The 14,906-nt window shown below is 40.4% G+C and overlaps 1 protein-coding gene across 4 annotated transcripts in view; it reads left to right on the top strand.

Moving 5' to 3' along the window:
* Nucleotides 1-14,906, top strand: part of tspan4a (tetraspanin 4a) — a 113,256-nt gene that overhangs the window by 19,310 nt on the left and 79,040 nt on the right. For 2 of the 4 annotated variants that reach the window (XM_088413805.1, XM_088413803.1), the window contains exon 1: nt 541-2,144. In XM_088413805.1, coding sequence (XP_088269931.1) covers nt 1,824-2,144 — 321 coding nt within the window. In that variant the 5' untranslated portion in view covers nt 541-1,823. Of the gene's footprint in view, nt 1-540; nt 2,145-14,906 lie in introns of those variants that run through there. The other 2 variants (XM_088413804.1, XM_088413806.1) reach the window with 2 other exon arrangements.

Genomic DNA, 14,906 nt, shown 5'->3' with positions numbered 1-14,906 from the left:
GTCAATCCAGAAGCTTTGAAACATCCCTTTAGACCCATAAAGCATCTGATACAGTTGTGGAGAGTAAGTGTTTATTTTAGTTTGAATGCAAGCTGCAGTGGCCACTTTATATTTATGTCCACATAATCGCTCTTTAAGGTGCAAATCTGTGTGGGTTTGTGCATGAGCTCTGGCCGGCGAGCCGGTGAAGGCAACATGACTGAAGCCAAACCTGCACTGAGTGGTTGGGCTTGTGTGCAACAACAGCGTCTGCATGTGGAATGAGTTTTAGACAGGAAGTAGCAGGGAAAGCAGGAAAAGATGAATCGCCGATGCAAGAGGAGCATCCTTCTCAGTGGTGCTATGTCAACAACACATGCGCCGGGTTTTGTGTATGAACACGCGCTTAGAATGCTCGTGTATAATCTGATAGATTGTCAGGTATGATTGGCGTGTGCTCCAGGGAGGTTGGGGCTGCAAGAAACCGATTGGCCGCGCTTGATAGTAGGGAGTGGCTACAATATGAACGTCTGCTCCTGTCGTTTGCTTGGGCAGGTTTTTGGGACAGCTATCGAGGAGACGAGGTATTGGAGAGATTGTGCATGCTGAGCGCGGAGCTTGTGAGAGAAGGGACAAGAGAAAAAGGGAGAGAGAGGGGGAGCAAGAGCGAAAGAGAACAGAAGCTGGTGAAGAGAAAGGGAGGGAGCTTCAGGCAGGGAGACTGGACCAGCGTGCAAACACTGCGGTCTTTCTTTTGCTTCTGTGAAGAAACTATCCCTCTTTGCACTGCCTGTCTCGCTGCTCAGCCGTGACCCCGCTGGACGTTTCGATGCCCGTGCCCACCTAAAGAGGAGAGACAAACGCAGGAGGGAGGGATCAGAAGACGGGACACTTTGCTTTACTGATGAGAGTCTGGAAATTAATTAAGCATTGTCAGCACTGAGGGACACGTTTTGAGGAAAGAAGATGAGGGAGTTGAAGAAGTCGACTTGACGCGTCGTTTGTGTGGGCAGAGAAGTATCCAAAGTATCTGTAAGGAGTATATGTTCAGACACTGTTCTTTTAGAATTGGCAAGTTAGGACAGAGATAAAACAAGGAGAAGAAGATTAGGGATTTCAATCCCCATTGATTCATTCGCTCATGCACATTGATCTATCCTTTCATGCGTCTTAAGGTTCCATCCGCACTCGCAGCCGCATCTTTCTCTTCCCACTGCATGTCAGCAAAATCACATCTCGCACATGCACGCTGCTGAGCTCTGAGGCGCAGCGTGAGTGCATGTTTGAGAAGTTGGAGCGGGAACCCGATCAGCAACTTCTCATGAAACGCGGTAGGACATTTCTGTATCTTGACAGCCCACAGCGGTTGGTCTTCTCCGGATGGGGGATGTCAAAGCCCTCCAATCATCTGGCTGATTAAAGTGAGCCGAGATGAACCTGCTAACAATCTTATCTGACAGGGCGAGACACCTGTGTTCGAGGGATTAGACGGAGGGAAACAGGGATGGTCAGATGTGTGTGCTTGGATTAGGTCCTAAACACACAAGAATTACACAGGTGTTGGGGCCGGATTATGCTAACTCTCCTGCTGCATGCAATGCCATTATAGGCTTTAGGAATCAGGTGAATGACAGCATATAATCTCCAACAGATTAATTCTTATCAAACAATGACTCTTGGGATATAATTTAATCATCTGCTCCAGGATTTGAAAGTGGTTAGATGGACCTTTGAGGTAACCAGAGGACAGGTGAAAATATTTCCAGCATTTAACTGCACCCCTCAATGACTTTGACTCCCTCCTTGTGAACTTTCTTGCATAGTCATTTCTCAAAACTTGTAATATGAGACGCTCAAGCACGGATGAGACGCCGTACCGGCGAAGTCCGTCTCTGGACAGCAAACCCGACACGCCGCCGTTCACTTCTGGTTTCCATCGCTTCAGTGGAGAGTTTGAGTACAAGCGGCCACCGTTTGCGTTTGGCTTCACCACCACAAAGGGGCCGCAGACAACCAAGGGCCGCTGCGCTCAAGGAAAGAAGTATGTGGTGTTTTACCTGGACCTCTCCTTCATATTCCTCCTAGAACTACGACGCTGCAGGATGGCCGAGGGGTGTATGATGGCCCTGCGCTACGGGATGGTCTTCTTCAACCTCCTGTTCTGGGTAAGGCAACATTTTGTTTCCTGTGACTGACATGCTGTACATACTCTTAGAGCTTGCTTGATCTTACACTGCTTTGGAGTCCTCGTTTTTGCATTTGTTTTCATTTAGCATTTAGCTTGTTTATAACGAGGTGGTGAGAGGAGAGCGTGAGTGAAGGTGATGGAGATCATGAATTTCGATGAGCGCAAAGCTCACTGTGTGGGTGATTCAAGCATTTTCTTACTATAAGATACTGAAGGTGTGGGTGTTTGTTGACTTGTTTGCTGTATTAAGCTTTGACTTAGAGCGTGTTTTATATGCTCTTCATCATAGTGTTATTTCACAGTAAATCCTTACCTGGCTGTGCTACGCCTGCCTGCGCAAAAGATCTAAGTGAGTGTCAGTTTGCGGTTGCTCGCTGATGATATCAGTTTGCTATGGAGCTGTTTTGTTTGCCTGTGTCACTGGCACTCTGATAACCCTACAACGGATCACTTTCACTCACACTGTTAAACCTGTCATGTTCCCCCCGAGCGGATCAGATATGAAGATGCTATTGTGTGTTTTGGCCTCCTTCGTGAAAGCTCTTCTAACTTGTCACATAGTTTGTAAAGGATTTTGGTCCCCATGGCTGCCTTGCTGGCACTTTTCTTTTTGATTTGCTGTATTGTTCTGTTCTTAGTGGTAATGGAACGAGCTGAATCCTGAAATACAATCGAGTGGCCCAGACGCAATCTCCCTTAGGCATTGAAAACCCTCTTCACTCCCATCTCTTCCGTCTGCTATAAAACTCAAAGAAGAGAGGTCACAATTTGTTATTGGCGCAGCTGTGCGCAATAGTGTGTCTGTGCGACTGTGTGTGTTGGCGCCGTGAGGAAAATATTGACCACTTGACCACACTAAGCCTCTCCTCTGCAGAGAAGCCAATCATCTTACAAACCTCCAGGTAAGAACGGGTAAAGTCATTCAATTTGGAGCATATCTTATCTGAGACACAAAGGTTGCTGATGCCCAGCGCCAGATTCGCCCAAATCAGTCCTCATTCAACTCATTCAGAAATCAATACATGTGAAATTTGGTTCAACCTTCATGCATATTAGAAAATATGATTTCTAATCCGTTAGTGTATGTGACGTTAACGCTCATTCAAATATATATAATTTCAAACTCACAAAAAGTTACAATCTCCACTTAAATGCATTTCATGAGTGAAAGGTAATGTGGCTAAATTAAACCATCTTCATATTGTTACAATGGTTTTCAGAACGCCCGTGTTCAATTACACATTGAAATGTCAGAACCTGCTGATTGTGTTTGAAATTGTATTTCTAAAATTTTAACAATACAATACGAGGCATGTGTACTCCATAAGAGACAGAGGCAGCAGACGAGACAGACGGTTTTCCCTAGATCACAGAAATGTAGATGCGTGAAGGGAAATATATAGCGGGAGGGAGGGAACAAGCACATCAATCAAAGATACATTTTTAATTGATATTTGATTAATAGTTTATCATTTCACAAAAAGAAATCACATCATTAGTGCATTTATTTTAAAGAAAAATGGCTCACAACTCCCCAACTGGAGTGTATAAATATGTAAATGTTTTCTGTTTTATGCTTTCATAGTTTAAAATTCAATTCAAGCACGGAAATGTTTAGATGGTCTATAATTAGCGTTCAAAAAATGAATACTGGCAACTCACCATCAATAATGCAGGCGTAAATCATACACAACCGACTCAAATACAATTCCTAAGTTGAACCACAACATCATGCTTTCTGGTTTCAGTCTCAGTTCAAGAACGAACGTTAATAAAGTTTGTCCTTCAAGCATTATCTGCAGTTTTTATTGGCTGCCTAATAATAGCTGTTCACTGTCCAGTGAAGCCTAAAATGTGATGTTTAAATGTATGGTATCAAATTAAATTCACAACAGGTGTCTTTGCAGAAGGCTTGGAGGCTTAAGCTTTGACAACACTTATTCAGTATATGAACACAAAGAGCAGAGTTGATAAACAGCACTGACAGAGGGAAGTGGGAAGATCAGAAGACGACAGAGAAAGCCTTGCACAAAGTCAGACCCAATAATTTTCTATAGCCATGCGTTAGTCTTCTGCTCACTAGTGCTTGCGATATGAGGTAGGGCTATCTTCTCTCATATAACATTGGTGTTAATGTTAACTGCTCACAAGACAAGCGTGTCAAACTACAATGGGATGTTTTCATGACGTGGGTTAGACTCGCTAAGCTTAAGGCAAAAAATACGATAAGAACGTTGGCATGATTACGTTGACCGGAGAAGGCTGACAGCTCTTCTGCACCTTCACAAGAGCTGCAACTTTGGTCAGGTTTTGCTGCAGTAGAAATATATGACTGACAGGAAGATGCACTGCATCACTACTTTGAAGCGGCTCAGGGGATGAATGGTTGACACTGCAGCCTCAAATCAAGTTCTGCGTTTGAATCAGCAATGGTGGGTTTTAGGCACAAAACCAGTAGTCCCAAACTATTCATTTGAATGTTTTAACTGTATGGTAGGATTTGGTGGTATTCAAATATTGACGCCGTTGCATCATCTCCTAGTTGCACCCTGGTGTTCACCAGTACTGTCACTAATTTTAGATTTTTTCGATAGCTTGCAGTGACCACTATGACTCTGTTTCGTATAACCTGAACACAAAGCTCATTCGGTGCTCATTTACTTCATAATTACCAAATTGTGAATCAGTTCGAATGGGTGACTAAAGCCCATTCTCCACAGGCGTTATCTGCCCTATTCTACTCAACAAAATCACAGTTTCCACCAAGATAACTACAAGGCTCTAATCTAACCCTTCTCGCTTTTTCTGCTATGAGTTGCGTTGTGGTGCCAAAAAAGTAGCCCAGCTCCAAAATGTGACGTAAATGCTTTTTTAATCCCTTGATTGGTCCGAGACAGATACGAGTATGTAACACAGAAAACTAGGGAAAATAACCACCATTAACGATGAGTGATGAAGAAAAGAAAAAGAATATATATATATATATATATATATATATATATATATATATATATATATATATATATATATATATATATATATATATATATATATATATATATTTTTTTTTTTTTTTTGCAAGCCCTGCTTCCACATATTCAGCAAAGTCTAAAATATATTTACCAAACGCACTTGAAAGCTCACGAATGTCCTCAGTCATCATAGCTGCCATGTTTCCAAACACTTGATGCCAAAGTATTGGATTGGATAAGATTTGAGCTAAACAGGCTTTGGCACCGCCTACTAACTTTGAGAAGCGAGTTTGACAGATAAAATTAATTCATGAAACATGGGGCCCACTGGCGGCGATTCATGTATTAATTTTATCTGTCAAACTTGCTCGTCAAAGTTAGTAGGTGATGGCAAAGACGCAATGTACTCTGGTGTAGAGAGGTGCAGCGCAGGGCAAAGTAATCTAGTGTAGAAGCCGTTGGTGGAGACGTTATCGGTTAAATGGACTTTAGTTGAAAAACATGTCATAGTCCGTGAAAAATGAAACGTCCGATTTTTATAGAATACAATTTTTGATGACAAGTCCAGCATCATATCAGAGCGTTCACGCATGATGTGCATCGGATGCCTGTGCCATTGTTCATGGCACGATATTGTGTTAGCTTTGTGCCCTGCAATTGACTGGCAAGCAGTTCAGGGTGTCTCCCGCCCACTGCCTGAAGTCAGCTGGGATAGGCACCAGCAAGCCTGCGACTTTTGTGAGGATAAGCGGCTATAGGAAATTGATGAGTGAACCGATTGATGGATGAATGTTACAATGCGTCCCCTTGCTTAAAATGAGGCCCTCCGCAAATATTGTGGGCCTTCGTGCAGTGTGTAATCTGCATGTAGAATAAGACTAAATTTGCTGTTAAAAACAACACTGGCGTGGATATGACTGCGGTATTGGTATAAGACTAGTTGAGTTTGAACCTTAGTTAACAGCTGCATCTGTCAGCGTTGTTAACATTAAAACTAAAGTGATTTTTTGCTGCTCAGTGTGGTTCTGATAAAAAAAGAAACACTGGAGGAAGACAAAATAATGATGTGCTTACATGCACTAGAGAATTCCTTTCGTAGACAACTGACTTCTAGCAAACCCTGTTTCCCTACATTTAATTGAGCCAAGACACCCATTTAACCTTAGAAAATCTCACAGCACACCAAACATAATTCACATGATGTATGAAGGCTGAAATAATGATGTGCTTGTCTCAGTTTACTCACAAATGAACTTTACTCCGTGAGAAATGCACTTTAGGTGTTTATTTTTTATTGAACACAAACCTGACACACTCATAAAAACGCCATGACTTTTTGTGTTGTAGAAATGGCGACTAGTGAATACACAGGTTAATTGTACCTGCTGGCATCTAACGGAAGAGCATTTAATAGTTAGACTTGCCACTATACTCTATTTTGCAGACATAGATACATGAACAAAGATATAGTTGTAATCAAGAAGTACTTTTTGGACCAATTACAGTGGAACCTCTAGATACAAATTTAATGTGTTCCGAGTGCAGTTTGTATCCTGAATCATTCTTATAGTGAATTTTACATGTAGATTTTACATTTAAATTGCGTAATTGCTACAAATAAAGTAAATTTTATAATCTTTCAAAAAACGCAATTTCGGTGGATGTCAGCCGAATGATGGAAAAAAAATGTCTGTAAACAATCATTTTAATTCCACTTGAACTTTATTTGAAAGATAACGACGTTGAAACTTTTATTTTTTTTTTTTAATTTTTTCTTTGGAAAAATGACAGTAAAAAGTAGCTTTAATTCCACTTGAACTTTAAAAAAATATATATACTTGAAACATCAAAACTATAATTGTCGTCAGATTTGACTAATGCAACTGTGGATGCGAATGGCCGAAAATGATGTTAACCCACTCCACGAAAAAACACCTTGTGACCCAGGCTTTTGCATTCACTTCACCGAAAAGCTTTCTTTTAGTGCTTTTAAGGGAAGTGTTGAGCAGCGTGCAAATCAGCCGGGGCATCTTCCTCAAGTCTATTGGGCCTATTGGGTTAGGCTAGTTGAGGTCTAATGTCAGAAAACCACAGCTCGCCATTGGTGCATTGGTACTCTTAATTCAACTGAAGAAAAAATGAAGTCGTTGTTCATTATAAAACCCACGTTTTAGGACCCTGGGATTGACCTGTCCCCAAATTGCTCCTCTAAATCAGAAAATTGCTCTTCAAATCAAAATTTTGATGAATAAAACTGCTCCTCAAAAAGAAAAACTCGAAAATCTCGAAAACTTAGTAAGATGTGTCTCTCTTATATCAATGCACCACTATAACAGGTTGGTTCAAAGTGCTAGAACGTTGTAATTTTCACATTTTCAGCAATGTTACCTCAAAATATAATATTCTGTCCTGATATCACATCTTTTTCAAGCAAAGCCAGAGATGTCCATTATAGCTACTTCACATGCAAACTAAGGGGATAATGCACAAGGCTAAAACCTGTATTATTGCTTGGCAACCAGTTTCTAATATGGTTACACTTGTGTCCTGCTGCCATGCACCCCGAAGGAGCTTTTATCCTTCGCCTGAGTTCCAAAAACAAAAATGACAACATCATTATCCTTTTTAAGTCAATATAAATAAAAGTGAATTGAAAAATATGCTGAGAATTTTGGTGTTACGTTTTTAATACTCAGGTGTTGATACAAACTTTGGGCTGTGTTTTATTTCTTGGCAACAAAAATAAATTGCCATAGAAACACATTCATTCAAACTGCTTTGTGTTGCTGTGTGCGTACATCATACCCTTGAAAAGAAAGTCAAAGGGAGACAACACTTCCCGCTAAAATGGGAGTACTAATGTGTGAAGTGTTAAATAAGCTTAAACCTTGGCCAAGTGTGTTTGCACTAGGAAATATTGCTTCTTCCCAAACAAACAAAATAGCTAAAATACAGCACATGCTACCCAACACAAACGCTGATTATCCTCTGAATGTAGCGGTGATGACTCTTGCATAAAATTGCAAGGGTAAGATATTAAAAAACATGCAAGCCCTAATAGCTGGAAATCACCGCATTCCGGATAAAGGGCCCAGAGCGAAAAAGAAAGACCAAAACAAGTTTTAATTAGTTTGGACAGCACAGAAGCTTTTTTTTTTTTTTTTTTTTTCCTCCTCATTCGGAAAAGTATTTGTGGGTAGGTGGGTGATACCCCTTTCAACAGTGGCTGATTCTGGGACAGAGATGCAAGAGATAGGATTGCAGGCTGTAGGAAGAGCCTGAAGACATGTTCTCTGAAGTTGTGTTTACTTGTCATCATAATGTAGGTCAGAGCCCAGTGGAAAATCCAAAGATTGCCAGAGTTGTGAATGGATTGCATCCCTTGCCAATGATTTTACCTGATCGATAGAAATTGCCCTTCTACTGATCTGAGATGTGTCTGACCTGCCCCGTTCAGCCCTCACTGCCACACAATCCATCGATTCACGGCAGGACACGGGGACGTGTGCAGCATGAGAAGCGCACTTAACCGGGCCGCGGTTTGCATTTGCTGAGTGTGGCATGTTTGTGCATATCGATGCAAAAGGCAACAATATCACGCTGGCTCTGGCTTTTGGTGAAACCTGGAAATAGAGCCGGGACGCAAGGGATGTCTCCACACTCCTTTCCCCTTATGTTATTATTGATGCTTTGAGATGATTGCAGTGACTGTGTTTGTATTTCTCTTCATGATCTCTAATCAAATCAAATCAACCTCATGGGCCACAGTTGGATGCTCAGATGAATGTTTGGGCCTAAATAAATCAGAATATTTGCACAAGCACAATACACCAATATTCCCACTTGAATATTCACCTCAGGTTTTCCCTGGATTCAGAGAGATCATTAAGGCTGACCACTGGACTATGAAATACAGATAGAGCCTTCGCATGCACCTCTTTTAATCAATGTATTAATCAATCATGGGTAAGACTAGATGCTCTTTCAATCTTAATTTTTCAGCCTCCCCATTTTTCCAACTTGGTGGGAACAGTTTGGAGGAGGCAAGTGCCTGGTCCATCATGACTGTGCCTCAGTGCACAAAGTGCACAAATGATAAGAAAAGCATATAGCATGGCTGAAACCTTTTCTTTTGCTTCATTAGTTTGACCGTTGGCACATTCTCAACGCATGCAAGGCATCATTGGGAATGCACCACGCTGAGAATACCGTGTGAAATATCAAGGCAGGGGATCCTGATACACTTCGGCACAAGCCGTATTGAGCACACAATGCATCCCGAGAGGAGTTTCCACAACACGTTTCAATGGCTGACCACAAACGCGTCGAGACAGAATAAACATCGTCCCTGCTGGTTGTGACTATGTGCAGCATTCATTTTTTGGCCCAGAAAATATTGATATATACAGGTCATTTCATTTAATCCACCAAATTCTTGACGATCCTTTAATTATTACTGTCTACCCTATCGCAGCAACACTTTTACTTGGAACGATATTTTCATGAAGCCTATCCGCTAAATATGACTTTTGCGAGGCAATGCAGAAGTTGGAAAAGCCTGCCTAATTCCGAGCAGACTGCATTCCAGGCAGTTAAGAAATAAATTTGGTTCCGATACAAGAGATCTTTCCTCCGCATGACACGAAATACTTGAGGCGCCTACCTGATGACACTGATGAAGTGATTATCCCTCCACTCAAACATGTGAAGTGCTGATGATTCAAATTATGTTATGTTAGTTGTATGAAGTCCTTTGAGCTCAACTAACTAATGGATTCCCACAAGCACATTACACTACATGAGCGAAAAGTTTTTGCAATTTGTAACTAATGTCCCATGCTACTGAAATCTATCTTTGACAATGCAGGCAAGCTATTTTGTTTCTATTGCAGCTATTTTGTTTGTTCTGTTGATTTGAAGGAAGCTCAATACATTTAAGTGGTGGTCTGCATCTTATACCAAGTTATGTCATGTAGTTGTAAAAGTTTTTAACGACACTGTGTTGAACGAAAAGAATCCAAGATTTGTACTTTTTAATTTTTTTTTTCCCGTTTTGACAAGCTCATACCAAATGATGATCCCAAAACCAAGGTATGTACCCAAACTTGACTTCTCTGAACCATTATACTCCCAGTCTGTTGGAATTGGGGTTTGAACTGTCTTAACACTGAACCAAGGTGAAAACAACAATCTATTTAAAGTGCCACTAAAAATAAATTGAGCTGCCAAAGGACTAATTGCTCTCAAGTTTTTAACTTCACTTTCATTGGACTGAGACAACACAAATTAAACTAACCCTCATAGGATTTAATTACAATGAAACTCAGTGTGCCTGTCACCTTTAATCACACTTTCATAAATACAGAGCCTCAGAGGCTTCGAACGATTGAAGTTTGTCTGAAGGGATCTACGCACTCACGTAAAACCGAACACCACTAAATGTGTAAGAATTTACTGTACATACATTAGACACTAATAAGCCGGTTGGAGAAACATTACTGGTCTTTGGGTACCTTCATCAAATATAGATAGATTCAAATAGGCGGTGTCAAGCTGAAGGATTCGATTCTATGGATGTAAAAAAAGCACCTTGGAAAAAAATAGCAAAAAGATACTAGGTTAAAGCGTTTTTTTTTTTTTTCCTTTTTCTTTTGACAACACTGGCAACGTTCAAATTCAGTCATTTTAGCAGATGAATTGCAATTACAGTTGCTGCTCACACCAGTTCAGCTCGGTGCCAAGGTTGTATACTGTACGTGTTGCCGTTGCCTCCACAGTGAGAAAGGTCAAAAACACCTCCAAGGTGACTCACAGTTACACTTTTCTCGGCGGTGATGAAAAGTCAGTGAGTTCGGTATAACAAAGTTTTCTTCTTAGAAATCTTTGCTGGACAAATTCTGGGAAAAAAGTATACTTACTGTATATATTTCTTTAGAAATGCTTTCTGGAAATGTTCTACAATCAAAGTTCCCATGCCAAAAAAAAATTGGTGATCATAAATTGCACTATAAATGTCACATACCATTATCTTATCCACCTTCCTCTATCTGTAAATATGTTCAAATGTCGGAACACTCCACGACTGTGTGCTCTTCCACAGTATACTCCACAGCTTTCCAAAGTAGCCTGGGGCCTGAGTGGATGGAATAGAAATATTCGGGGAGGAATGTGCTGACTCTTTTGTCAATGTGAGTGACAGGAAAGAGTATTGCTTTCACCGCATCAGCCTATCGGCACACAAGCCGCTCGCCACAGGTCTTCTCAGATAGCAAAAGAAGTTCAATCAACGTTAACTCAGGGATAAGAAAGTTGAATTTTGGTTTCGGTTGAAAATTGATGGTCAGGCAACATTAATTCGTCGTTATTCTGTCAACGTTGAAGCTGCGTTTAGTAGGTGCTAATGAATCTAGTTTGTGTTTTGGTCAAATTAAAATGTTGGAAAGGTCAATGTTTAATGACTGTTGAATCTATGTTTGCCCTCTTTTTTTCTTCTTCAGCGAAGGGAAAAGGTGCGAAGGTGGGTGGGAATGGTATTCTGTGTGGGACAGGCCTATCTATCATCATTGTTACCTAATCATCTAGTACTTTACATGATTGTGACTCCTTTTGTTTCAAGCAGGATTGTTGTTTTTGACTTTATAGTTGAAAAGCAAACATGGACTCAACATTTTCGCAACCTTGATCTTTTTGTATAATTTCTAGTTGAACCATGTTTCAACATTTTCATCTTCTATTCACCCACATTTTGTTCTAGGTGTTGTTCTTTTATAGTTTTTATCAACATGCAATTAAAAGGATTTTAAAGTCTGTCGGAATAGGCTTGCTGGTGCCTATCCCAGCCATCTTGGTGCCGTAGGCGCGGGACACCTTGGACTGGTTGGCAGCCAATCACAGGGCACACAGAGATGAATACCCAACCTCACTCACAATCACACTTTAGGACAATTTGGAGTAACCAATGCACCTACCATGCATGTTTTGTTCATGTGGGAGGAAACCAGAGTGCCCGGAGAAGACCAACCCTTGCACGAGGAGAACATGCAAACTCCACAGGACAAGCTGGGATTGGAACCTGGCACCTTTGAACTGTGAGGCAGACGTGCTGCCTTAATTGGGGCATATGAAATATCAACATTCATAGATGAAGAAAAGAAGTCCTTATTTGTTCTTATATTTAAAACATTGTTTAAAATTAGGTTGAAATCTCAATGCCTATATCTTAATCCAATGAAATCCAATAAATTCAAACAATAAAAGGGAATTTTTATCATATATACTTTTCTTGTCCACATTATTGAATAATACTTGACAAGTGGGTTTTCCAGGAGCCTGAAAAAAAATTGTAGGTTCCCAGCCGCATATTGCACAGAGTCAGCCAAACAGCTCAGAATAATGTCATCTGAGTAAAGACTGCCACTACAGTCTTTTAGAGAGGAGCCTCTTACAGTGCTATAAATTATAAGCGAGACAGGTCTTAAAAATGCTCCTGGTTGAATATCATTTCCGACTTGATAAAATATGTCTCTCCTTGACACACTGGGGTATTCCAAAAAGGTTAATCAAAATCACATCATATATCCTCCACACAGAAGAAGATGTTGATCTGGAAGTCATTAGTGCTGCTTCTATAAAGGTCAGGGATCAAATTCAAACACCAAAGTTTAGTGGGGGCAGAACTTTGCGATTTATGAAACTTTGCTTTCTCAGTGCTTCTTAGAAAATGTGTGTGACTTGTTAGTATATTCAGTGGATTGGAACCAAGAACTATAGGACTGAAACCCTTAATGTGAATGGGCTATTTAAACGGTGTTCAAGCTTTTACTTTGAGCTACGTGGGACTCTGCAGAAGTATGTATGTATGTGAAAGTCCATGCGTGTTCGTACGTGCATATGTATCCACGGGCCACGCGCACAAGTCTTTCACTGTGCAACTTAACAAGACAGCCCATGTCACACAAGGACATTTATATACATTTTTAAATAGGACTTCAATTGTTAAAATCTTCATCTGCAGACAGAATACATCAATATGCCACTGAGGTCCAGGAACTCATAAACAAATGATTTTTTTTTTCTTTTTGAAGCTTTTCTTAGTCACTCATGTAATGTAATGTAATTCATTATTATATGTATTAATATGTGGGGTGGTAATCATTACTTACTAATGCTTTGGGAATTTTAGAATCCTCCTCTTTACTGCTTTACCGCAGAGGTTTTTAAACTCTTGTCTTCTGTCACCTACTTTTATATAATGAAATTGCTCATAAAGAACAAATATTGCATAAAAACTGGGTGAAAATTCAGCTCCCCAGTGTCTTCTTTCAATACTTTTCCTTTGACGTTAAGATCAAAGGACTGGATAAAATACCGCACAAGGATTTAAACACCCTGCAATTGGCTGGGAACCAGTTCGGGCGTCCTCCGCCTAGTGCTCAAAGTCAGCTGGGATGGACTAGCGACCCTAGTGAAGATAAGCTGCTAAAGAAAATGGATGGGTGGATTTCAACACCTTTTCTTCTCGGCAGACCATAATATGGAAATTAAAAGGAGTACCGGTACTCCTGTCAAACAATTTAACCAAGAAGTATGATAGCAAGTCAGCTAAAGCCCGGGAGCTGACCAACAAGGTAAACAAAATCCTCCATCCCATAATTTCTATATTTATTCAGTGGTACTATTTTCTTTCAGGCAGTCACCATGGACATGCTGCTATTTTTCAAAAAGAGTTTTAAATGTGTGCTCAAAGATGCCAATGATGTGTTGCTTCTGAAAAAGAATTTCATAAATATAATTTCTTTTAACATGTTTTCTGCTTTTCTTCAGTCATTGTTAATATATATGCCACAGAAGACTTCCCTTTTTTTTTTTTTTTTGCCTTTTGCCCAGTTGCCCAAGATATCGCAATACACCTTTACTGTATCGCAATATATTGCATTACCCTTTAAAGCCGCAATACCCAGCACTAAATACCTCAATAGCACTGAATATATTTTGTACTTTTTTTTTTTTAAATATCGGGGGCAGGGGCTGGGGCTGGGGGGGGGGGGGGTACGGGGGTGTTGGTTATGCTGGTTCATTCTTTCCACTTGCATATTTCAGTAAAGCCAGGTCCACCAGCCACTCAGCATCACTAAGTAATACTGTGTCCTCCTTTCATGTTTCAATGAACGCCTTGATCCACCAAGCAAGGAAAAAAAAACGCAAAAGGATCTTACGTCTGCTTAGCCATCTGATATGAGTGTTCATTATGTGCTATTTTTAGTTCACTGAAAATTCCTCATAGAAAGCTCTTAATGGAGTTGATGATTTTAAAACCAGTTGTTTGACATGGTCTCATCCCAACTGAATTCTGAATGTCGCTTTGTCGTCTCAGGTGTGACGGTGGTCACCAAAAAAATAGTTGTTCCTTTTTATTTTTCCCCATGAAGTACTCCTTGTACTTTGTGGGGAGAAATAAAAAAAAAAACACAACAGTGTTGTAAAGCTCTCCGGATGACGGTCATGTTCTTTTTTGAAAGCTGTTCAACATTATCCACAGGCTTTTCAGTTCTGTCATTGACAAAAGGCTATTCCGTTCTTCAACAATGACCCCACCATCTTTAGAAAGATTTTTCTGCATGGTCAGGATGTGCATAACTTTCTATACTTGTGTTGTTCGCCTTTTTTGTCATTTAATAAGCAGTGTACCTCTAGGAGGTAGAGTGACCAAAATTCAGCCTGGACATTTTGTTGTACAGGTGCTCAAGTTTATATGTCGACAAAAGGGG

The sequence above is a fragment of the Hippichthys cyanospilos genome, chromosome 4 (genome assembly GCF_059441005.1).
Source record: "Hippichthys cyanospilos isolate Australia breed blue-spotted pipefish chromosome 4, RoL_Hcya_1.0, whole genome shotgun sequence".
NCBI classification, from domain to species: domain Eukaryota; kingdom Metazoa; phylum Chordata; class Actinopteri; order Syngnathiformes; family Syngnathidae; genus Hippichthys; species Hippichthys cyanospilos.
This window is presented reverse-complemented; position numbering and strand designations above follow the sequence as displayed.